This window comes from Peromyscus maniculatus, chromosome X (assembly GCF_049852395.1).
Source record: "Peromyscus maniculatus bairdii isolate BWxNUB_F1_BW_parent chromosome X, HU_Pman_BW_mat_3.1, whole genome shotgun sequence".
Taxonomy (NCBI): Eukaryota; Metazoa; Chordata; class Mammalia; order Rodentia; family Cricetidae; genus Peromyscus; species Peromyscus maniculatus.
In genome coordinates, this window is record NC_134875.1 from 134,739,010 (window position 1) to 134,763,698 (window position 24,689).

Sequence of the window (24,689 nt, forward strand, 5' to 3'; positions counted from 1 at the left end):
TTTCCCGGTCTCTATAAGGGGAGCTTGTACAAGGGGGTTTAGGAGTTACGAGTATGTATGCATGGCCTACAGACACACCCAACAATCCTTGATCTTCTTCCCCAAGCCTGCTCTCGTTTGCTAGGTGTATCACTTGGCCCCTAACCATGCTTATTCACGTGCCTAATTCATATCTTTGTGAATCTTACCTCCCTTGCTCATTCATTCTGTAACCCTGTACTAGAGGCTAGGTGTGGGAGAGTCACACAAGTTCAAGTGCAGCCTGGACAACATAGTGAGATCTTGGTTCTTTCCCCCACCACCCTGTAAAAATCCTTACTAGAACCCCTTCACCGCGGAACCCCAAGTCCTGGCCTTCCAAGCCGCTTCTCCTGAGGAGAGGGTCCTCCGGATGACTAAGGAGTGCATACACAGACATTTCAAAACCGGCTTTAAACTTTCTTCAGGGGGCCACACGGAAGATCTGGGATGAGAGACTGTTACATGTGTGAGGCTGGGGTGCCCTGAGAGACAAAAAAAGGGGACCCAGGTGACAAGGCTGCTGGGGTATCCTCACCCCTACCACAGAACAAGGGAGTCGAACAGAGGCCCTCTCTGGAGGGTCTCGGGGCTATGTAGGAGGGCAGTCCTCCCTTGGAGGTAGATCATCCGGGAGGGGACTGAGGAGCAGCTCCCACGGCGGCAGGGGCAGGCAGCGGCGTCCTCAGTGGTACTGCTGGTAGTTGGGATAACCTGGGGCCGGAGCTCCCTCTTTAGGGGTTAGCTGGCTGGGGTCCTCCAAGAATGGGGGTGCTGGAGAAGGGAGAATGAGGTAATGAGGTGAGGAAGAGCGGAGAAGGCTGACAGCGCTTCCTGACTCTCCCTGACCACTGCCCACCAGGTCCTCACCATTGCGGAACTGCTGGGCAGTGTACCGAGTGAGGAGGATACCAACACCCTCGATGAGGGCCAACAGGATGCCCCCCATCATGGCAGAGCCCACCATCGCCAGCGGACCACCTGGGAGGCAGAAAGAGACAGAGCTGAGGCAGGGCAGGCAGACCAGGGGAGGGAGTGGGACTGGGGGCTGGAGGCACTCACTGCGCGCAGCCAGTACTGCCCCAGTCAAGGCTCCGCTGGTGATGGAGTTCCAGGGGTCTTCCTTGCCCCTCAGCCGCACCAGGCCACAGTCAATGGTGGAAAACAGGCCTCCCCACACTGCAAAGCTACCTGGAGGGGGAGAGAGTCCTCGTCAGTGAGGCCCAGGAATTCGGAGACTCCGTAGATCTCAAGGTCTGGGAACTTCCAAGGTCTGAGGACTGGTCAAGAAAGGGGCTGCTGGGACTAAAGATGTGGCTCAGAGGGAGAGTGCTTGCCTATGGTGATTCCCAGCAAAATATATACACACACCCACAAACACACGCCCCAGCCCCCCACCCAACCATGACTGGTATAGTCCCAGCACCTGGGAGCCTCAAAAAGGCAGGAGGACTGCAAAGAATTAGACACCCCCAGAGTGAAGGCCTGTCTCAAAAATAGTGGGTTGGGGGAGTCACAGAGTCTGTAGAAAGCCATGGGTTCCACGTCAGCACCAAATACAAAAGGGAACAGAGTCCAGACATGGAGACAGGTAGAGACCCCTACGGAACCCTCCATCTTTCCCACTGTGAAGAGTCCCCCCATTTAATCAGGTCTGTAGTTATCATGAAAATCTTTCACTTTTAGTTGGCAAATGAATACAAGTAGATTAACATTTCACACAGCTTTCAATGAAGCAATTTCCACCCTTTACTTTTATTTATTTATTTTAATTTAAATTTATTTATTTGTATTTTATGTACACTGGTGTTTTGCCTGCATGTATGTCTGTGTGAGACTGTTGAATACCTGGGAAAAGGAGTTAGAGACAGTTGTGAACTGCCATGTGGGTGCTGGGAATTGAACCTGGGTCCTCTGGGAAGAGCAGCCAGTGCTCCTAACCACTGAGCCATCTCTCCAGCCCCAACTTCCACCCTTTAAATACCACGTTCACAATCTAGAAATCCAAAATGCTTCAAAACCTACAACTTTTTGAGCATGGTCATGATAGCAGTAACAGAAAATTCCACAGCTGATCTCATGTGACATGAAACAGTAAAAATGCAGGAGAACGCTGACTGGGGTGGCATACTCCTTTAATCCCAGCACTCGGGAGGCAGAGGCAGGCGGATCTCTGTGAGTTCGGGGCCAGCCTGGTCTACAGAGTGAGATCCAGAACAGGCACCAAAGCTACGCAGAGAAACCCTGTCTCAAAAAGGCAAAAACCAAAACTCCCTATTGGATTGTCAATGCTATCATTATCAGATGAGGTTTGGAGGAAGTATGCTACTAGAATAAGGTCAGCTAACAGGGAAGAGCCAGGACCTAGATTTAAACTGCAGAATCCCCTAGGCCTGGCAGTAGAAACCTTTAATCCCGGCACTTGGGAGGCAGAGGCAGGTGTTGAGTTCAAGGCCAGCCTGGGCTATGTAGAGAGACCCGGTCTCAAAAACAAACTACAGAATACACAATCTCGCCCTTTCATATTAAACTGCTGGGAAATGTCACCACCCCAGAAAGTTCTAGTCAGACTTTGGGTTAGAATTTGGATCTCTAACTTAGAGTTTAGCCTCAAAGAATCAACTACCTTCAATGTTGCTACCAGGTCTTTAAGTTCCCCCAGTCTCCTCACCTCCAATCTGGGGTGCTCGAATCCTCACAGCATTGGCACTACCTCTGAAGCGGTGTCGAATTCCCTGGAGAAAGCAAGCACAAGAATCAGGGTAGGGGCAAGACCTCTGGCAAGGCAAGGTTGCTAGCCTACATACGAAGGGGTGGGTGCTGGGGTGCTCAGTGATAGAGCCCTTGCCTCGACTGAGCAAGGCCCGAGGTTCTTTGACTACGAGCGCTGCATCAGAGAGAGAGGCAGGCATGGGGAGGCTGGCAGAAGCATAGCAGCAACCAGAGAACCAGGAGACCGGGGAGTGAGTCCAACCAAGATGTCTGCAGAGTGGGGTTGCTAAGTTGTGTTAATCTGTTCCCTCGTTCATTCAATACACATGAGCAGGTCTGGTGTGCCAGGCTTCATTCTATATGTAGGGGCTCATCAAAAAACGGAGGTTTTGCCGGGCGGTGGTGGCGCACGCCTTTAATCCCAGCACTCGGGAGACAGAGCCAGGTGGATCTCTGTGAGTTCGAGGCCAGCCTGGGCTACCAAGAGAGCTCCAGGAAAGGCGCAAAGCTACACAGAGAAACTATGTCTTGAAAAACAAACAAACAAACAAACAAACAAACAAACAAAAAAGAAATGTAGGTTTTACCTCAAAACAGACGCTGGGTTAAAAGCCTCTATATGGAATAAGGACAGGAGTTTGACAGAGAGAACAGCCTTTAAATTGAATGGGGGCGCTTTTAATATATTTCTGCCTCATCCTCTGAGGCCACCTACCCTTGGAGATCTCATTAGATGTCACTGGTTTAAAAGCAGTTATGGGGAGGGGGAGGGGCCCTGCCCTCCCAGAGTGAGTGCACACAGTAGTGGCAGAGACAGATCCTAAGGAAATAAGCAAGAGAGCTTCGGACAGCAAAATGTACTAGAGAACAATAGGCTCTCAACCTGGGGGTTGCAACCCCTGTGACCATCAGAAAACAGTTATTTTCAATACGATTCATAACTAGCAGAGTGAAAGTTCTGAAGTACGGTTGGGGAGCATGACATGAGGAACTGATTTAGAGTCCCAGCATTCAGATGCCCGAGAGCACTGTCTTAAAGCCTCGCCTATTTTCAGTTCATCCTCTCACTTTCATGCCTGCTGTCGAGGATGTGAGCTCTCAGCTTCCTGCTCTGGCAGCCACGCTCCTTGTTGCCACGCCTCCCCATCATGATTGACTCTTATCCCTCTGGAACTCTAAGCCCACATAAACTCTTCCTTCTATAATTGCCTTCATCGTGGGTTTTATCACAACAACATAGAAGTAACTAATATATTCCCAAAGGCTCGTATCCATTTCATAGAGGAACAGGCATCCTGCCCATCTTTAAGGGTCTCTATAGTCTTACAGTGATGCTCACAAGTCTAAGCCCAGTTGTCTCCGAGGTTCAAGGCAATCTTTTTTTCTAAGATGTATTTATTTATTATGTATAGTGTTCTGTCTGCATGTATGCCTGTACACCAGAAGAGGGCACCAGATCTCCTTACAGATGGTTGTGAGCCACCATGTGGGTGCTGGGAATTGAACTCAGGACCTCTGGAGGAGCAGCCGGTGTTCTTGACCTCTGAGCCATCTCTCTAGCCCCAGTTCAAGGCAATCTTTTAGGTATGAGGCTTTGCAAAAATTAAAAATAACAAAGTTACTCCCGGTGATGGTGGAGCACACATTTAATCCCAGCACAGAAGCAGAGGCAGGTGGATCCCTATGAGTTTGAAGCCAGCTTGGTCTACAGAGCAAGATCCAGGACAGCCAGGGCTACATAGAGAAACCCTGTCTCAAACCAAACCAAACCAAAGGTGTGTGTGTCTGTGTGGTATACACAAATGAATGTGCAGGTGTGTGAACATGTGGAGGTCATAGCAGAACATTAGGGGGTTTCTTCTATTGCTTTTTGTCTCACTGAACCAGAAGCTCCACTTCTAGCTAGGATGACTGGCCAGCAAGCTCTTGGGATATGCCTGTCTTGTGCCCCGCCTCCTCCAACGCTGGGGATCTAGGCACAGGCAGCCATGCATGCCTGGCTTTTGTTTTTTTGTTTTTTTGGTTTTTCAAGACAGGGTTTCTCTGTGTAGTTTTGGTGCCTGTCCTGGATCTCGCTCTGTAGCCCAGGCTGGCCTCGAACTCACAGAGATCCACCTGGCTCTGCCTCCCGAGCGCTGGGATTAAAGGCGTGTGCCACCACCACCAGGCTCATGCCCGGTTTTTTACACAGATGTTGGGGAATCAAACTCGGATCCTCATGCTTGCAAAGCCAAGTATTCTTATCCACTGAGCATTATCTCCAGCCCCTCCCCATAACTGCTTTTATACCAGAGACATCTAATGAGATCGCCAAGGGTAGGGGGCCTCAGAGGATGAGGCAGAAATATATTAAAAACGCCCCCATTTAACTTAAAGGCTGTTCTTATTCTACATAGAGGCTTTTAACCCAGAGTCTGTTTTGAGGTAAAACCTATGTTGCATACACATTTAAGATTTGATGCTAACCTTTTTGTTTTTCTATTGGGGTTGAGGAATAGACTAAGGACCTCTCTGTCTTGCTTAACCAACTACTCTATCGATATACTTGTTGTGGAACAATCTTTGTATACTGTAAATATGTATTGTTCTCATTGTTAATAAAAAGCTGATTGGCTGATGGCTAGGTAGGATTTTGGGGGCAGAGAGAATGCTGGGAAGAAGGAGGGCAGAGTCAGAGGAATCATAAGTCAGACAAAAAGGAAATAGGACATAAAGGAGAGGTAAAAGCCCAGAGCCGCAGGGCAGCACATAGATTAATAAAAGTGGGTTAATTTAAGTTGTAAGAGCTAGTTAGTAACAAGCCTGAGCTATCGGCCAAACATTTATAATTAATAAGTCTCCAAGTAGTTATTTGGGAAGTGGCTGATAGAACAGAGCTGATTGTGGTCCCAACAAAAAAAAACCCCACCTATATAATACTCCTAGCCCCTAAGACTGTTTCTGACAGCAGAGCATTTCCACAGAGCTCCAGCTAGACAGTTGAAGAGCAGAGTCCCTCAAATCATAGATCCAGGGCATAGGCCCAGCATGCCGTAGATGAACAAGCAATAAAATGAGTGTGTTCAGTGCATCAAGACTGCAGACTCCCACACCAGTGGGGAAGGCTCAACTCACAACAGGGGCATTGCGAAAGCCCTTGATAGCCTGGAAGACTCCACCACCAATGACACCCATAGTGAAGGCTCCACCGCAATCGTCCACAATTCGCCATGGGCTGCAAGCAGGAAGGAAAAGATTGGGTTAATGTGAGACGCTGCCCTGCCAGGCTGGGACTCTTTGGAACTTGGAGAGCCAAAATGGGAAGTTCATGACTGAAAAGAAACATCTAAGATAATAACAAATTAGTTCTGACAGTTTTTATAAATCCATAAAGCCAGAAAGGAAAGCCAGGCATGGTCCTACATATCTATAATCACAATACTTGGGAAGCAGAGGCAGGAGAATCACCAGCTGGAGTCCAACCTGGGCTATAAATGGAGATTCTGACCCAAAAAGAAAGTTTGTGTAGCCAGGCAGTGGCGGTGCATACTTTTTATCCCAGCACTTGGGAGGCAGAAACTGACAGATCTGAGTTCAAGGCCAGCCTGGTCTACAAAGCGAGTTCCAGGACAGCCTAGGATACACAAGAGAAATCCTGTATATATATATATATATATATATATATATATATATATATATATAGAGAGAGAGAGAGAGAGAGAGAGAGAGAGAGAGAGAGAGAGGGAGAGGGAGAGGGAGAGGGAGAGGGAGAGAGGGAGAGAGGGAGAGAGGGAGAGAGAGAGAGAGAGAGAGAGAGAGAGAGAGAGAGAGAGAGAGAGAGAGAGAGAATTTATGCCCCAAAGGCAGAGGCAGGTGGATCCGTGTGAGGTCAGTCTAGTTCACTCAGGGTTCCAGGCTAGCCAGGGCTATATAGTAAGATTCTGTCTCAAAACAAATAAACAATACCCAAAACATCTGTAAATCTACCTGTGGCGCAAAAGTGGGAAAGTAGTACTTTTTTTTCTTTTCTTTCTGAGAATAGGGGAGGTGTCTCACTACATAGCCTTCCAAATGCTGGGCTTATTACTGGCAAAATAGTACTCTTGATTACAACCAAGCATCAATCAAACTGTTTTGATGCTATCAAAAATCAAACGGGCCGGGCGGTGGTGGTGCACACCTTTAATCCCAGCACTCGGGAGGCAGAGGCAGGCGGATCTCTGTGAGTTCAAGACCAGCCTGGGCTACCAAGTGAGCTCCAGGAAAGGCGCAAAGCTACACAGAGAAACCCTGTCTCGAAAAAAAAAAAAAGAAAGAAAGAAAAGAAAAATCAAACGGATTCACCGGTACAAAGAGTTGTCAGGTTTCAACAGTGTTAACTAGCTAGCATTAAGTAAAGCAGAGCAGGGTGACACTCTGTTCTCTGACTAAGGGGGGGGGGGGAGCATGTCCAAGGAAGCCCTGTACAGTGTCATTTTAAAAATCTAAATCGGAAAACCCAAAAGACCGTGAGGAAGCTCGGGCCCCCACCTCTCAGCCCACAGTGAGTTCATACATGCCCTATCCGGAGTCCAACACCAGTCTGGGAAAAGGCACGCGAGGAAACCCTGTGGGTTTTGGCTCCACGCCTCTGCTCCCCCGCTGCAAGAATGGATCTGCCCAGCGTTTCTCTCTTGGCTCACAAAAGGGGTCTGGGAGAACAGTCAGGGGAACAGTGGGGTGGATCGTCCCACAGCGCACCTCCAGGGACAACTCCACTGGGGCGCTTTTTAACGAAGTCCGAGTGGGAGGAGCCATGGCGGACGCGCTCAGGCAGAGAAGTTTCTAAGCCTCCCGCGTCAGGGACTTGGCAATGTAGCCTTGCCTTCCCCGCCCGCCTCCCGTCGCTGGCCTGGGCGTCGCAGGGACTGTCCCGAAGCCTGTGCCCATGGCCGTACCAAGGTTCGCGAGCGTACTCCTCCATGGCGCCAGCGTCTGGCCTGGAGCAGTCAGTCGTACGGGCGAGCCACTCCCCCCCTCGGGAACGCCCACAAGCACGGGGGCGTCGTACGCAGGCCAAGGAAACAATTGGTTTCCCTTGCTTACGTAAGGCCAGAGGCGCGTTCTTATTGGCTAGTCCGGCTGGCCACATCCGTTCACTTCAAGCCCTGGAGTCGACCAGTTAACTGCGTCTGGGGCGTGTGGGGAGCGTTTTGTGTTTTAAAGGAAGATCCCTTCGAGATTGGTAAGCATAGTGACAAAGAGGGAGAGGGGGCCAGGGTCACAGACTTCGATCGTCTGTATAGCTCTGCTGGGAACGCCGGGATGGAGGCTTTTTTTGAAAGCCTCCGAGGGTGTTGGCATCTGGACACCCCTATCCCAGCGCCTTGGTTCCTCCCACTGTGCTGACTTAGACGAACGTTGGGTGATCCCATTTCTGGGTTGCGGGTGTGATACACTTGATCCCTCTGGTGATTGGTGGAGCCTTGGCCTGGAGAGGAACTTGGTCTTCTGTGTATCCGGTCCCCGGTGCCCCCGTCAGTGAGTTATGGTGGTAGTAGTCCGGACCATTCTGTCACGTATCGCCTTCATCTTTTTTTTTTTCTTTTGATTTTCAAGATAGGGTTTCTCTGTGTAGCTTTGGTGCCTGTCCTGAATCTCGCTTTGTAGATCTGCCTGGAACTCACCGAAATCCGCCTGGCTCTGCCTCCCGAGTGCTGGGAATAAAGGCGTGCGCCACCGCCACCCGGTTCGCTTTCATCTTTTAGCACTCATTTTTGTTCTGTCCTTCCAGCTACTGGTGCACTTAGGTAGGTCGGGGTCACCCACGCTGTAGTGTGGTGCATGGTTACTCGATATCCTCACTGAAATGTTTATCGGATCTGCCCTTCATACTCTCGGTTGATTCCTAGGACTGGTCAGCAACCCACGATGCCGCTCCCTGTGGCGCTGCAGAGCCGCCTGGCAAAGAGGGGCATCCTCAAACATCTGGAGCCTGGTGAGAAAGCTAAAAACAGATGATCGTCTACCATGTGCGAGTGTTAACAGATGTCTGTTATTCTGTTCTTTTACCCCCCCCCCCGCCTTCCCCCCCCCCCCGCCTCCCCCCCTCCCCCCCCCCCCGCATCGGAACGAGGTGCATGCCTAGGAGGCGCTCTATCATCATCCTCAGCCCCATACCACACACCTTTTCCCCCCTTGCGTTGCTGGGATCAAACCCAAGCTCTTGAATGTGCTCAACTATTGAGGTACATCTCCTTGACAGGCTTTATTGTTGATACTCGATATCTTGCATGGCCTGGCAGGCATCTCAATGTCAATATAATTTCCTGATATCCATTACTACTGCCTGGTAAGTACTATGTGAATTAATTTAATTTATGAATCAAATGGGCACGGTGCCATGTACCAATAGTCTCAACTACTTAGGAGGCCGAGATATAAAGATGGCTTGAGCCCAGGAGATCAAGGCCAGCCATGGCAACTTGGTGAGACCCAGTCTTCAAAAAAATAAAGCTAAGCAGGCTTGGTGGTGGTGTCATAATCCTTTAAAACCCAGCACTTGGGAGGCAGAGGCAGGAGGATCTCTGAGTTTGAGGCCAGCCTGGTCTAATAGAGAGTTCCAGGACAGCCAGGGCTGTTACACAGAGAAACCCTGTCTTGGAAAAAAAAAAGCTAGGCATAATGGCATGCATCTCTAATCCCAGTACTGCAGAGACAGGCAAAAAGGATTACAGATGACAGCCTGCTTTACATAGTGAATTCCAGGCCAGGGGGGAACTACTTGGTCATTAATTAATGCTTGAGACATGGTCTCACTCTATTTCTGGCAGGCCTGGAACTCATTATGTAGATCAGGCTGGCTTTGAATTCACAGAGATCTGCCTGTTTCTGCTTCCCTAATGCTGGGTTTAAAGGTGTACACCACCACACTAAGCCAGTATTTATGTAATAAGAATCATATATCCTGCAGTCTATGTTTCAAATACAGTGGCAGGGTATTGGTGTTTTATGGTTAAACTCAGCAGATGTAAGTGGTAATGGGCATTATAACCTATTAACATTTATTTGGGGCTAAGTACCTGGCACATATGTTATGCTAATAGACTAAAATGATCATCTATCAATTAGGTTTACTGTATTACTAGATGCTAATTACACATTATTGCCAATAATAATAAAATCTGGCATGAGGTTTTTTTTTTTGTGTCTGTGATTTTGTGTGTGTTTCTCTGTGCAGTTTTGGAGCCTGTCCTGGATCTCGCTCTATAGACCAGGCTGGCCTCGAACTCACAGAGATCCACCTGGCTCTGCCTCCTGAGTGCTGGGATTAAAGGCGTGCACCACCACCGCCCGGCTCTGGCATGAGTTTTAACCTATATGGTGTGTTAGGCACCGGAAAGTGCATCATAATATTGGTGGTGCTAGGGTATGAGTTTCAGGCAAACCCCACATCATTAGTGTTTCTTTTAAGTCTTTTGAGCACTGAGCCCACTGCTGATAGTTTATATTAGCAATAGCAATATGGATGATCATACCTGACACCTCTTTTGGTGTCACTGGGCTGGCATGTGCATTTTATTTTATTTTATTTTGGTTTTTCAAGACAGGGTTTCTCTGTGTGTAGCCTTGGCTGTCCTGGAAGTGGACATAGCTCATAGAGATCCTCCTGCCTCTGCCTCCTGAGCGCTGCAATTAAAGGCATATGCCACCACCACTCAGCATGGCATATGTATATGTTGTTATACCCACAGCTGGAACCTGCTATGGGCCTACTGATTGCCAGGCATTGGGCTGATAATATTTATTCTATTATCACCAGACTTCTTGCTGCAGGCTTAATATATGTCAGCCCTTAGAAGTAGATTCAGAGCACTGTTTGCTATACCTATCACAGTTCAGAAGGTGAATAGATGAGCCATTATTTTTAGGCAAACACACACACACACACACACACACACACACACACACACACACACACACACACAGTGCTTTTCAAACCCATGTCGTTTAAATAGGTTTAGATGATACATGGCCATGTGGTATCTGAACTCAGGAATTAGTTTTTGAAGCTTCTCTATCAACTAAACACACACCTCTATGTCTTCCACATCCAATGGTATAGATGTAAGTGGTTATGGCCTCAGGCCCTGGGATTAGAAAGAGAACGCCTAGGTTCTTTTTTTTTTTTTTTTTTAAAGATTTATTTATTTATTATGTGTACAGAAGAGGGCGCCAGATCTCATTACAGATGGTAGTGAGCCACCATGTGGATGCTGGGAATTGAACTCAGGACCTCTGGAAGAGCAGTTGGTGCTCTTAACCACTGAGCCATCTCTCCAGCCCCACGCCCAGGTTCTTAAAGTACTTTCCTCTTCCCTTGTTCTTCCAGAGCCAGAGGAAGAGATTATTGCTGAGGACTATGACGATGATCCTGTCGACTATGAGGCCACCCGGTTAGAGGGTCTGCCGCCGAGCTGGTACAAAGTGTTTGACCCTTCTTGGTGAGCCTACCACCATGAGGCAGGAGGGACGGCTGGCTTTTCCCTCCTGTGTCAATCCCTTATTGTGGGCTCCATAAGGAAGAGATCTGCATGTGGAGCCATGGGGCAGATCTAAGCAGAGGTTGGGGAGACAGTTGGTATAAGGGACATCTTTGTGTGCTGAAACGCCCTTCCCTCTCCCTGCCCACAGTGGACTCCCTTACTACTGGAATGTGGAGACAGACCTCGTGTCGTGGCTCTCACCACATGACCCCAACTTTGTCGTTACCAAATCTGCCAAGAAACTCAGGAACAGTAATACAGGTGAGTTGGCAAATGCAGGGGCGTCTTAGTGATTCTTGCAGTCTCAGAGAGGGGCTTTTCAGGACTTCTGCGTTACCATAGATGCTGAGGACAAGTTGGAGCGGAATCATGAGAAGTTGGACAGAAATCATGAGAAGCCAGACCGAAGTCATGAGAAGCCAGAAAGGAGCCATGAGAAGGCAGAACGAAACCATGAGAAGTCTGACCGGGATCGAGAGCGGAGCTATGACAAAGTGGAGAGAGAGAGAGATCGGGACAGGGACCGAGATCGGGACCGGGGATACGACAAGGCAGAGCGAGAAGATGGGAAAGACCGGCGCCACCATCGCAGAGAAGAGCTGGCTCCTTACCCCAAGAGTAAGAAGGGTAAGCAGATCGGGTTGGGACTTGGATGAGTCAAGTGAGGTACCAGGGCACAGAATGGAGCACATGCCTAGACCTGGGCTCCTGGAGAAGCGTGCTGTCGGCCATGGTAGCCACTGGTACCATTGCTTCCTGTGCAGAGGGGCTCAATGATCAGGGGTTCCTTGGGCCTCAAGGGAAGAATTTGACCAGCTACTTATTTGTATAGCAGTGAGCCGGAAAGATGAAGAATTAGACCCCATGGACCCCAGCTCATACTCAGATGCACCCCGGTAAGTGAACCCCCCTGCCAATCCTCTGATTTCCTGATTGTCGCTATACCTGTGAACAGTAGCCTCCTCTTGTATTTCTTCCCATTCTTTCCTTGGGAAGGTGGGGGGTGCCCACTACACCCTTTGCCTGTGATTCCTCTAATTCTCTGTTGTCCCCAGGGGCACATGGTCAACAGGACTACCCAAGAGGAATGAGGCCAAGACCGGCGCAGACACGACAGCAGCCGGGCCCCTCTTCCAGCAGCGCCCATACCCTTCCCCAGGGGCCGTGCTCCGCGCCAATGCCGAGGCCTCCCGAACCAAACAGCAGGACTGAACCTTTGTCCCTGGGAGCTTTGGCCCTTTGTCTTTCTGTCTTTCCTCCCTGCCGCTCTAGAGATAGGACCCAGAGCTTTGCACATGCTGAGCAATTATTCCACCAATGAGCTATACTCCCGGCCCCTTTATTGGTTTTTTGTTTTTTGTTTTGGTTTTCCGACACAGAGTTTAGCTGTGTAGCTTTGGAACCTGTCCTGGGTCTGGCTCTGTAGACCAGGCAGGCCTCGAACTCACAAAGATCCGCCTGTCTCTGCCTCCCAAGGGCTGGGATTAAAGGCGTGCGCCACCACCGCCCAACCCCCTTATTGTTTTTAATAAAAGCTTTTTTTTTGTGGATCGGATCGATGAGGCTTGAGTGCTTCCTTTCTTCATTCGTTCCAGGCTTTCCAACCCAAGTTGACAAGATGCAAAACACACTTTATTTGCAGAAACTCACCTAAGAAATACTGCAAAGGTAGCAGGAGTTGAGACGGGCCCATTAACAGAGGTTAGTCAGGTCAGCCCTACGTGGGGCAGGGTTGGTGGGGACAGGGAGTCCCATGTCTACCTCACCCCTAATACTGATATAGAGTTTAGTCCCAGCTGGGCCAGGGCAAGAAGGGAGATCGAAGGCAGGCCAGCGTCTTCAATTCCAGCAGCTAGGAGCCCTTCACCTTGGTGAGCAACCTGTGGTGGGAACGGGAAGGAAAGAGAAACAGAAAGCTGGGGTGGGCTGGCAGCTGGGTGTCCCGAGCATGCGCGGGCAGTAGTAGTAAGCTAGGAAACCTGGGGTTAATAATGGTGCTTGTGTGGAGAGAGCAGGCCCCTGGGTCAGAAAGCTACACATGGACTAAATAAATACAACATCTTTATTTGGCATTGGGTGGCCTCACATATGTTCATTACAGTTCCTTAGAAAACAACTTCCCCCCAAAAAATCAGAACAAATTAATCAAAAATAAAGATCCAGTGGCCCTATTTACATATAGCAAAGACAGCCCAGGCACCTCCCATGCGTGTATTTATGCGCATACACACACACAGACAGACAGACACACACACACACATTCACATCTGGGATACAGTTAAGGAGTTAATAAGCTTTGGGGAGCGCAGGGGTGCAGGTTCCATGATTCATCATTCTGACACCCGCCATGAAGTAAGGGTGTTTTAAACAGCCAATGGAGCTGCATGAGTGGGATTGGCAGCTTTATTTTTCCTCTCTGGATGTTTCAGAAGATAATCCTTCGTCTTTGTCTCTTCAATTACACGAGATTCAGCCACTTCAAGGACCTCCCCTCCCTCTTTTCCCAACACTCTGGATCATTAATCTGAGTCGATCACAAAGCCCCCAACTTTGAAAAGCGAACGGTGCTTATTGCACTCTTCCCCCAGATGAGCTGATGCCAAATCCTCAGCTTGTGCCTCTCTCCTCACTCCAGGCACTTACAACAGGCTGATCTTCAAGTCTCTGTGGCAGGGAAACTGCCCCAAAGCCACCCCAGAGACCAAGCTGTTGACATGATCCAGGGTGATGGTGCAGGAGAGAAGGCCTCACACAATAGGAAATGGAACCCCACGGGTAGTCGTTAGTCGTTACTGAAGAACTGCAGGGCTTTTGTCCAGTCTGCTGGATGGCTGGGATGAACCGTCCCAGGCATGAGAGACAGGACAGCTCCAGGAGAGGGTCGTGGGGAAAAGCCTGGAATAGCAGTACCCCAACCCTGTTCCCAAAGAGGTTAGCCTGGGGCAGAGGAAGCAGCTCTAGAAAGCTCCTTCAGGAGAGGGGAATCCATGTACCAGGAAGGGTTCATGTGCCATTCGGCCCTAGTTCCATATCCCTCTAGAAGGATGGGAGAAAAACAACCCTCGAACCCCACAGGAGGAGTCAGGCCCTGGCAACAACTTTGAACCTGCAGAAGCCCAACCCCCTCCAGCCCAACCCCCTCCCCGGGCTCCCCCAACCACCACCAGCTCTCACTTCACCAGCACTGACTTTGGCAGAAAGGGCTCCGTGATGAGGTCTCCTCGAGAAGACAGCTGCGGAGGTGGTGGCTGCCCAGGAGGCTGCTGGTGAATGCAGGGCCCGGAGGCGGAGGCGGAGGTGGAAGCTATGGCTTTGACTGCACCTCGGGGAAGGCTGTAGAGGTAGACGGCACCAATGACAAGCCCAGCGCCCAGGGCAAATAAGGGGTCCAGGTGGAAGCCAAAGAGGCGAATGGAGGCAACAGTGGACAGCACGATGGACAGGGAGGTGGCAAAGCCCTTGAGGATGTTATCAGCATACTTGACAACCACAGCCACCAGTAGCCCCCCGAAGGCTTGGTTTAGTACCACACCCCAGACAGCAGGCGTGTACCCAAAGAAGAAGCCTCGACGGGCCACGGCAGTGCCCTCAGCCCACCAGAGCCCTACCAGGCCCAGCGCTGTGCCAAAGAGGCCTAGCTGTAGGTTGCGCAGCCACACAGAACCCGAGCTGCCTTTGAGGATCTTCTCAAAGTATACCCCTGCGAAGCCCGAGGAGAGACAGGAGGCCACAACAGCTGCTAGTCCTGCCCCGGGGTTCTGATCCAGTGGCCGGGGGCCACCCCCGCCAGCTTGCTGGGCCTGGACAATGGCAACGCCAGTGAAGAGCAGCAGCAGAGAGGCCCACTGCAGGCGGGAGAGGCTGCGGTTCAACATGAGCACGGAGAACAGAGCCGTGGTCAGGATCTTCAGCTGGTACGTCACCTGCAAGTGGTGTAGGAAAGGTACTGAGGGCTGGCCCCAACCCCCAGAAAGTGCCAGGGCTGGGAGACAGCACCCACTGTGGGCACAATGAAAAGGATAAGGTGCGGTCCGTGGCAATAAAATTAACCAGCCGGCCAGCACTCGGGAGGCCGAGCCAGGTGGATCTCTGTGAGTTCAAGGCCAGCCTGGTCTACAGAGCGAGATCCAGAACTACACAGAGAAACCCTGTCTCAAAAAACTAAAAATGAATGAATGAATGAATGGATGAATGAATGAATGAATGAAATTAACCGACCACTGACTACTGACTAATTTGTGGCTAAGTAATTCCCAAAGACCCTCCCAGACAGCTAGGGACGTAGCTCAACTGGTCAACTGGTCAAGAGTTCACCTAGCACACACAGACTGCTGGGTTCCACCCCCAGCACCAGGTTCAGTGGCACACACCTGGAATCCCAGCACTCGAAGAATGGAGGCAGGAGGATCAGAAATTCAAAGTCACCCTTGGTTATGTGTAGTCAGAGGCCAGTCTGGGCTGGAAATCATCTCAATAAAGAACCTCGCAGTGAGTTACAAAAAGGTAGCTCTGTCACCATGTCCCAGGCCACACCCAAATCTACAACCCGATCCCATTTTCCCTGTGATGTGACAGGGATAAATCGCCTGTCCTCTCTGAGGCCTGGCATCATCTCTATAAAGTAAAGCTCATGTATGTAAAACCCCTCCAAGTAGGTGATAAACAGAAAGCTTTGTGATGAAGCAAGTCTTCAGACAAATGAATCAAGCACAAAAAAGCCAGGAAATACTTCTTGGTTACTATGTGTCCAGCCTGGGTCTGGGCACTCTAACAGAAACAGTGCACTTAATCTTCACAGCTACCTTGGAACTGAACACCACTATAATCTGCAATTTAATGATGAGAAAACTAGACCTGGTGGCCCATGACTGAAATCACAACACTTAGGAGGTGGAGTAAGAATCATGAGTTCAAGGCTAGACTGATCCTGTCTCAAAAACCAAACAGAAAATAAAGGCTGAAGACACAGCTTGGCTGGTCGTTTTGCTTGGCAGGCACCTCATAAACCAGGCCTGGTGCCACAAACCTATAATCCCAACACTTGAGTGGTTGAGGCAGGAGGATCACAGCATATTACATAACAAGATGACGGGCAGCCTGGGCTACATAAGACCTTGTCTAAAGAAAACAAAATGCAATAATAAAATAAAATAAGGATGGGCAGAGAAAGGTAAGTGATTGCCCCCCCCCAAATCACATGGCCAGAAAGCAGCAGCACTGTGATTTGAACCCAGGCAACCTTGCTGTAGTATCTAGATCCTTTACTCAACCTTTTGTATACAAGACTATGCACAGATGCCACAGACTTATCACTAAGCACTCAAGGATTCTTCCCAGGTATTTCTTTGAGTGTACAGATGTTTTGCCTGCATGAATATCTCTGCACCCCATGCATGGCTAATGCCTTTGGAGGTGAAGAGGGCATCAGATCCTCTGAAAATGGGGCTACAAATGGTTGTGAGTCGCCATGTGGGTGCTGGGAATCGAACCTGGGTCCTGCAGAAGAGCAGCTAGTGCTGCTCTCAACTGTTGAGGCATCTCTTAGGCCCCAGGAAAGAGTTTCTTTATGTAGTCCTCAAATCCCAAATCCCCCTGCTTCAGCCTCCTGAGTGCTGGGTTTGCAGGTATATACCACCATGTCTGGCCGCAGGCATATTTTCCGTTATCCCAAATCCCCCCATTCCCCATTTTGACACATACGGAAGCCGAAGTTGAGGGAGTCCCCAGAACATTCGGAAAGTGACATAGTTCCTGCACTTTGCAGACCACCTCCCTCCTCCCATCCATCTCTCCCTCTCCTAGGTCCCCCGGAGCTCTGCTGGGCTGGGGGCTCACCTGGAAAGTGGCGGCGGGCAGGTTGGAGATGGCCACGTACTGGAGGTTATTCTGCAAGGTATAGATGAGTGACGGGACCGCAAGCTTGAGTGTGTCCACATACTGCACCAGGACAGCCTCGTGGAGGAAGAGAACTAGGTGCTTCACATTACCTATGCGGGAGGAGGGTCTGCTGAGCATTGATTGGGCCCAGGCTTGGCTCCTCTGTGCACCTCCCAGTCTTTCTTCCTTCACCACTGAACTACTCTTTGCCCTCCTAGCAGCTCAGTTTCTCCTACAGTAGTACAACAGAGCCAGTAAGAACTGAGTTTGGCGTGGTGGCGCACGCCTTTTATCCTGGCACTCAGGAGGCAGAGGCAGAGGCAGATGGATCTGGTTAGTTTGAGGCTAGCCTGGTCTACAGAGTGAGACCTTGTCTCCAAAAAAAAGCCTTTTTGCTACTCAGCTTGATGGCTGCAAAGGGTAATGGGGATATAGTTCAGTGGTGGGGTGTTTGCCTAGCAGATGTGTCCCCAGGTTCTACCCCAACACTGTAAGAAAAGAAAAATAATGGCCACAGAACTCTTCTCTATCCCACTATGCCTGCTAATCAACCACATTTCACCCACCTGAGAGCTACCTCCCTGGCATAAGCCCATTTAGGACAAGCACCTGACATGTCTGTACAAAGAAATGATCATCAGTAACCAGAAGCATGACAACATAGAGCTTCTAGGTTCCTGGACAGGGCTATGCCACTATCTCTCAGAAGGGAGGTTTTAGACTTTTTTGTTTGTTTTGTGGTTATACCCAGGGCCTCACACACCACTGGGCTACACATCCAACCCAAGGCTTTTAGACATCCTAGCTCCTTAATGGTCCATGCAGAGCCACTTGAGGACAGAATCCATTGCCCACCAAACAGATCTTTTTCTCAGCCCTAGACACAATAAGCTGCCCCTGCCCTATGGATGAATGCAGTCTTTTTTCCCCTTTCTTCTCAAATGGAGCCTGGGCTGGCCTCAAATTCTCCTCCATCCTCCTGCCTCAGCCTCCTGAGTATGCATCAACATGCCCATATGAATACAGTCTTTTTTTTTGGCGGGGTGTGTGTGTGTGTGTGTGTGTGTGTGTGTGTGTGTGTGTGTGTGTGTGTGTGTGTGTGTTGAGATATGATCTCACTTTGTAGCCAAGACTGGTCTTGAACTCACAGAGACCCACCTGCCTCTGTCTCCTGAGTGCTGTGATTAAAGGCGTGTGTCACCACACCAGGCTTTGCAGTCTTGACCATTAAGTAGAAGTCTGGTTAAGAATTTCTCCAATTAATTAACTGAGCATCATTTCCTATGTAAAGCTCACCACATTTTTATTTTGGGTCTTGATTAAATTCAAGACCCCCATGTGTGTTAAGCACATGCTCTACCAAGTGAGTTCTACACCCAGCCCTACATCTTACTATTATTATTTCGTTTAGACAGATTTCATGTAACCCAGACTGGCCTTGAACTTGCTATGGATCCAAGGATGAATTCATCTTTTAGGTTCTACCTGAGGACAGTCACCCCTAGAAGATCTCCACAACCACTGCACAGGGTCCTGGGAATGCCTGTCTGATGCTGATCCATAAAATTCTCCCCGTTGCACATCATAGCACTTATTTCAGTAGTAATTAATGGATTTTAACCTTGTACTTTCCAGGTGTTAAAAAGGTAACGTGATGTGTGTGCCTCAAAACACATCACAAGTCCTGCATAGCTATAACTGCACACCCTAAAAAAGCTCATTCATATTTCTGTGGAGAATTATGTGGCTATTTACACAAAAGTGGAAAACTCAAAACCCAGGTCTACCAAGAGCTCTGCATCAGGTCAGGGTGAGGCTGCGGGTTATTTTGGTTTTTCAGACAACGCTTTACTGTACAGCTGAGGAAAGCCTCTTATTCCAGTGCCAGGATCCCAAGCACACAAGAGCGTTGCCTTTTGTAGAGATGGGGATGGACCCTAGGGCTTTAGCACATGCTGAGCAAGTGTTCAACACTGAGGGCTACGTTATCCCCAACTAATTCAAGGGAAAGCAAATTGAGCAGACACAATGACGTGCCTGTATCTGTAACACAAGCCACCCCGGAGGCTGAGGTAGGAGGACCATTTTAGCCCAACAGGTTGAGTGTAAGATTGGTCTAGGTAGCAGCACAGTGAGTGAGGTCTTGTCTCAAAGAGAGAAAGGGAGGGCAGGGCAGGTAGGCAAACAAAATAAAATTGTGGCTCATCATGGTGGTGCATCCCTATAATCCTAAAATTTGGGGAGGCAGAGGCAAGAAGATCAGGAGTTCAAAACCAAGCTCAGCTACAGTGTTAAAAAAAAAAAAAACAGCCTTAGCGACCCGAGACTATCTCAAAAAATCAAAACAGGACCAGGAAGATGGCTCATCACAGTAGAGGTGCTTGCTGCCAAGCCTGAAACATGAATTCCATCTCTAAGACCCATATGAAGGAAGGAGAGATTCAATTCTTTTAAGTTGTCTACTGACTTCCACATGCATGCATAGCACATGGATGCCCACCTCACAAATTAATGATGATGATGATGATAATAATAATTTGTGGATAAAAGCTATTGCTGCTAGGTGGTGGCAGCGCACGCCTTTAATCTCAGCACTTGGGAGGCAGGCAGATCTCTGAGTCTGAGGCCAGCCTGGTCTACAGAGTGAGTTCTAGGACAGCCAGGGCTATACAGAGAAACCCTGTCTTGAAAAACTAAAACAAAAGAAGGCACAATCATTTGAACAGTGATGAACTACATCTTTTGGGTCTCTGGTTTTATGCATGAACATGTGGAAGACAGAGGCTGACATTGGGGGTCTTCCTCTCTCATTCCCACCTTACTTTTTTAAGATTTTTCTTTGTTTGTTTGTTTGTTTTGTTTTGTTTTTGTTTTTTCGAGGCAGTGTTTCTCTGTGTAGTTTTGATGCCTGTCCTGGAACTCACTCTGTAGACCAGGCTGGCCTTGAACTCAAAGATCTGTCTGGCTCTGCCTCCTGAGTGCTGGGATTAAAGGTGTGTGCCATCACTGCCTGGCTTAAGGTTTCTTTTATGTGTAGGAGTGTTTGTGCACATATTCATGTGTACACATGTATGCAGGCATAGTTGTGTACCATGCTGGCATGGCCCACGAGGCCAGCAGACTGGATCAACAAATCTTAGGCACCGTGTGGGTGCAGGGAATAGAATATGGGTCCTCCAGAAGAGGAGCAAATGCTTTTGACTTGTGAACCATCTCTGAACCCCCACCTTATTTTAGTTTTTAAGGTTTTTTAAAAAGTATGCAAATATGTTGTGTCTGTATACATGTGTGAAGGTGCCTGTGGAAGCCATAAGGCATTGGATCCCCTGGAACTGGAGTGATAGGAGGTTGTGAGCCACTTGAACATAGGTACTAGGAACCGAACTCAGCCTCTGCAAGAGCAGACTGTGCTCTTAACTATACGGAGCCACCTCCCCAGTTTTCTCCACCTTATTTTTTGAGACAGGGCTGGATATTTCGGCTAGATTGGCTGGTCAGGGAGCCCACAGAACCTGCCTGTCCCCACCTTCCAGCCTGTCCCCTGCCTGTCCCTGAACTCACAAAGATGAGCTGGGATTAGATGCATGCCACTATGCCTGGGTTTTATAGGGGTTCTGGAGCTTAAACTAAGCCTTCATTATATAATGCACAGCATTTTACCCATAAAACCATCTTGCATGGTGCTGGGGATTGAACCCATGGCCCTGAACAAGCTAGGTAAGTGCTCTACAGCCGAGCTACATTTCCGGTCCTTTATTTGTATGATGTGTGTGAGTATGGGCATGCACAGTCCATGGTGCAATTATGGAGGTCAAAGAGCAACTTAGAGGCAAAAGTCAGTGCTCTCTTTCCACCCTGGGTCCTGGGGATAGAGCAGGCTGTCAGGCTTGCAGGGCAAGAGCTTCCACCTGCTGAGCTATCTTGCCGGTCCTATGTTTTATTCCCAAAACTTACGATCCTCCTGCCTCAGCTTCTCAAGTAGCTGAGATTACAGGCCTGCACCATCAGGTCTTGGCTTTGCTTTGTTCATTGGTAGTTTGGGGTTTTTTGTTTGTTTGTTTTGTTTTGAGACAGGATCTTGCTTCAGTCCAGGAAGACTTGGAATTTATGATCCTCCTGCTTCCTACGCGCTGGGATTACCAATATGAACCACCATACCTAGCTTTATTATTATATCATGTATGATCTTTATTACGCTTCCTTTTTTAGATAGATTTTTCAGATAGTTCAAGCCGTCCCTGAACTCACTATGTAGTCAAAGATGACCTTGAACTTCTGATCCTTAAGATTATAGGCACTAGCCAGGCGGTGGTGGCGCACGCCTTTAATCCCAGCACTCGGGAGGCAGAGCCAGGTGGATCTCTGTGAGTTCGAGGCCAGCCTGGGCTACCAAGTGAGCTCCAGGAAAGGCGCAAAGCTACGCAGAGAAACCCTGTTTCGAAAAACCAAAAAAAAAAAAAAAAAAAAAAAAAAAAAAAAAAAAAAAAAAAAAGAAAAAAGATAAAAAGATTATAGGCACTTATCACAACTGGATATCAAACCCAGAGCTTTATGTATGCTGGGCAAGCGCTCTATCAACTAAGCTATATCTCCAACTCTAGGTATTACACTTGCATTTACTTCTTGCTTGTTTCTTTCTTGTTTTGCTCAAGGTAGCCTTGAATTCATGGAATTAGTTGATGCTCTGCCTGGGTATGCTGATCGGCTGTGGTGACAAGTGCATGACACTCCAGCCAGCTGGTACTGGAAAGGTGCAGCTATGGAAACAATAGACAGATGGCAGTGGGCACTGATGCTGCTTCATGACAGGCTGGCCAAGAGTTGAGAATGGTCAACCTGGGTAATGTGCAGGATTTTCACATTTTATTATTCTTCCTGAGTGTGTGTGTGTGTGTGTGTGTGTGTGTGTGTGTGTGTGTGTAATGGAATTCTCCATTTTACAAAGTTTGTTTTTCTTTTCTTTTTTCTTTCTTTCTTTCTCTTTTTTTTTTGAGACAGGGTCACATATAGCTCAGGCTAGCCTTGAACTTCCTATGTTATCCTGAGCTCCTGATCTTCCTGCCTCCACCTTCCAAGAGCTTTTCCTATGGGCATGCGTCACCACACTTGGCTTCCATAGGATAAAGTGAAATCTTTGAATCACCCTGAGTATTCTGTTGCCTTGTGGACAGACCATCTCACTACTGGAGTTCTCAGGTGTACGGGATACACACGTGGCAATGCAACCTCACACAGCTGGAGTGGCCAGGAAGCTTAGATGCACATACACGCTCCCCACGCAGTTTCAGACATACCAGTATACTCTCCCAGCACACAAACCTCCCAGGTGCGCTTACACCCAGGGAATCAGAGCAACCGACCCCTTCCTTGACTCATACCCCTCTTCTGTGCAAAGAGCAGCAGGAGACAGGTGACACCTTTGAGCACTTCAGCCATGACTACAGCAGTGGTGGCAAAGAAGCGGTCCCCAGGCAGTGTGCGGGCGTATCGGATGCTAAGGATGAGGGAGGCATTCTGGACCACCAGCACAGCTAAGGATATGTACTTGAGGCGCCGGTGAGCTGTAGGGAGTGGAAGGAACATAGAAGGATGGGGTCAGAAGCTGTCGGGGTGGGGTACGGCCACCCACCTCACCCCTCTTTTCTCGATCAAAGACCTCTCAGCCACTGGAACTTCCTCTGCCTGCCCTTCCTGACTCAATGAGAGTTGGATTCCCTGCCTGATTCCACACTCTCAGCTACTGGCGAATGTGTCACACAGGGAGACGTGGGAACCACTCTAGCCAGCTCTTACTCTGAAATCCTTGCTAAGGTATGAGGAAATGACCTGGGCAGGCCCTGGACACACATATTCACTTCTTCTCCCTCCCCCAGGAAGCAACTCTTTCTCAGACAGCATTCCCCATATTTATTGAATGCCTATCACTGCACTAAGGGATTTACATGGATTCCCATCATTTGGTCTCTGAAGGTACTTTGAAACATCCCATTTTGTGGATGAGTAAATTGAGGATTTATATGAAGTGCTGTTTCTACTTGAAGGACTGTCCCATAAACGAAATAATATCCCAATATAATGAAGGGGACAACTGTTTAAGATGTCTACCTCCTAAGGAGTGTCCTATTTTCCCATTTCATATAATGGTTACCCAATAGTCTGATTACCTCAATCACATAAGGAAATCCTTCCCTACTGCATATAGCCCATCCTCTCTCTGTACACCCTCCTCCCAGCCAAAGAATAATTCTTTGTTCTACCCACACTCACAATGAGCTCTCTCTGCTATATAGGACTTGGCACCCTTACAATGTTCTTTCCCTGACCTATAAGGAAGAAACCCTCCCACTCAACATAAATAGAACTATCTCCATTTGGATGGGACATCCCCAGAACATTCTCTCCATGTAATGAAGGACAGTCTCATGCTCAAAATGGATCCACTAGTCATACAAGGATGTGCCCCACCCTGACAATTTATAAGGTCCCTTTATAAGGAAGAAGCCACCACCCTAAGAATCGTCTCTCCCTTCTATAAGGAAAAACTCCCACCCCAGAATCGTCTCTCCCTTCTGCAGCTAAGGATTGTGCACACCCCCAGAACATTCTCAGTGGTCTTAGCCTCCTCAAAGGAAATTCCCTACACATTGATAACAGTCTTTATTTCCAAGTCCAGTGACCCCGCCACATACACCCACAAAACGACCGATTCCTACCCGCAACCTACAATGGTCCGTTCTCTCCTCCCTTCATCCCACAACATTCTCTCTCTCTCTCTCTCACACACACACACTCACACACACACACACATACACGTAGATCCGTTCACACGAGATGCCGCTGTCACTTCAATCAAGCATCACTCCACCCCTAAGGATCCCGACCTCCGCCCGGCCAACTGCTCTGCCTCAGGTCATCTCACCCGCTGTAGCGGACCCAGGTTCCAGCGCGCCCGCGGACACGGCCCCTGGCCCCGCCGCCGTGGTGGATCCGCCAACCCCAACCGCTGCCATGTTGGCATCTGCCCGTCCCGTCCCCTCGGCAACAGCAGGCTACTTCCGTATCCATCACGTCCGCTTCCGGACCTCCGGAGTGGAGGGCGGGGCATTAGCTGGGGCTGGAAGGTGGTGTACTTAGCCCGTTCCAAGCCTAATTCTAAAATGGTGGTTTCGGGCTTCCCAAATTTCGTCAAAACTGGAGAGCCAGGGTGCCGCCGACCCCATCTCCCGCAGCTTTTACACATCTCTCTATTGGCCCGCTCGCGACACCAGACCCGGCCCACACCTCGCGTTTGCCCGCCTTGCTGACCCCGACTGTCCCCACCACCTGCCCAAACCGCCCCGTGCTCTCATTGGTTCCGTTGCTCCGCCATCTCGGCTTTTTATTGGAACCCTCAGATGGCACCACCCTTCTCCCATCAGAAACTCCGTTTTATTCCCATCTCCCAGCCAGGTCCCGCCCTCTAAGAGCCGTAGGCCAACTGGGAGGAACCGGACTTTCGAGAAGGCGGGACAAGCGAGCCACAAGCCTGCGGCTCGATTCACTGTTGAACTAGAGTAGGAGGGCTAGTCACCGTAATAG

General features: G+C 49.2%; 3 protein-coding genes across 9 annotated transcripts; 1 reads left to right on the plus strand and 2 right to left on the minus strand.

The window, feature by feature from the left end:
- Positions 1-413: 413 nt before the first annotated feature.
- On the minus strand, positions 414-7,777 carry Timm17b (translocase of inner mitochondrial membrane 17B). Its single transcript, XM_006997520.4, has 6 exons — positions 7,647-7,777; positions 5,845-5,944; positions 2,690-2,753; positions 1,081-1,209; positions 889-999; positions 414-792 (listed from the first exon to the last, which is right to left on the minus strand). Exons 1-6 carry the CDS (start codon positions 7,670-7,672, stop codon positions 704-706), a joined length of 519 nt encoding a protein of 172 aa, XP_006997582.1. The 5' UTR covers positions 7,673-7,777; the 3' UTR covers positions 414-703.
- Positions 7,778-7,805: 28 nt separating this feature from the next.
- Pqbp1 (polyglutamine binding protein 1) lies at positions 7,806-12,789 on the plus strand. 7 transcript variants are annotated; one of them, XM_076562294.1, is made up of 8 exons: positions 7,827-7,933; positions 8,308-8,498; positions 8,601-8,686; positions 11,081-11,192; positions 11,383-11,495; positions 11,577-11,861; positions 12,067-12,130; positions 12,290-12,789. In XM_076562294.1, exons 3-8 carry the CDS (start codon positions 8,620-8,622, stop codon positions 12,444-12,446), a joined length of 798 nt encoding a protein of 265 aa, XP_076418409.1. In that variant the 5' UTR covers positions 7,827-7,933; positions 8,308-8,498; positions 8,601-8,619; the 3' UTR covers positions 12,447-12,789. The 7 variants fall into 7 exon arrangements, with proteins under 7 accessions (XP_006997577.1, XP_076418409.1, XP_042125479.1 ...); XM_042269545.2 differs by having other exon boundaries at positions 7,831-7,933; positions 8,359-8,498; XM_042269546.2 differs by having other exon boundaries at positions 7,850-7,933; positions 8,483-8,498.
- A 55-nt stretch (positions 12,790-12,844) lies between these two features.
- Positions 12,845-24,427, minus strand: Slc35a2 (solute carrier family 35 member A2). Its single transcript, XM_006997514.4, has 5 exons — positions 24,031-24,427; positions 22,490-22,672; positions 17,070-17,221; positions 14,424-15,157; positions 12,845-13,114 (listed from the first exon to the last, which is right to left on the minus strand). Exons 1-5 carry the CDS (start codon positions 24,119-24,121, stop codon positions 13,087-13,089), a joined length of 1,188 nt encoding a protein of 395 aa, XP_006997576.1. The 5' UTR covers positions 24,122-24,427; the 3' UTR covers positions 12,845-13,086.
- Between the last annotated feature and the right edge of the window lie 262 nt (positions 24,428-24,689).

Excerpts from the sequence above, each read along its gene's own strand:
- Slc35a2 (XM_006997514.4), bottom strand. The coding sequence starts at position 24,121 with ATGGCAGCGGTTGGGGTTGGCGGATCCACCACGGCGGCGGGGCCAGGG. Across the intron at positions 15,158-17,069 it reads TGCCCGCCGCCACTTTCCAG|GTGACGTACCAGCTGAAGAT; the intron begins GTGAGCCCCCAG and ends CACCACTTGCAG. Across the intron at positions 13,115-14,423 it reads ACGGAGCCCTTTCTGCCAAA|GTTGCTCACCAAGGTGAAGG; the intron begins GTCAGTGCTGGT and ends TTCCCACCACAG.
- Pqbp1 (XM_006997515.4), top strand. The coding sequence starts at position 8,620 with ATGCCGCTCCCTGTGGCGCTGCAGAGCCGCCTGGCAAAGAGGGGCATC. Across the intron at positions 11,862-12,066 it reads TTACCCCAAGAGTAAGAAGG|CAGTGAGCCGGAAAGATGAA; the intron begins GTAAGCAGATCG and ends TTATTTGTATAG. Across the intron at positions 12,131-12,289 it reads TCATACTCAGATGCACCCCG|GGGCACATGGTCAACAGGAC; the intron begins GTAAGTGAACCC and ends TGTTGTCCCCAG.
- Timm17b (XM_006997520.4), bottom strand. The coding sequence starts at position 7,672 with ATGGAGGAGTACGCTCGCGAACCTTG. Across the intron at positions 5,945-7,646 it reads GAGTACGCTCGCGAACCTTG|CCCATGGCGAATTGTGGACG; the intron begins GTACGGCCATGG and ends TCCTGCTTGCAG. Across the intron at positions 1,000-1,080 it reads GGCAGTACTGGCTGCGCGCA|GTGGTCCGCTGGCGATGGTG; the intron begins GTGAGTGCCTCC and ends TCTGCCTCCCAG.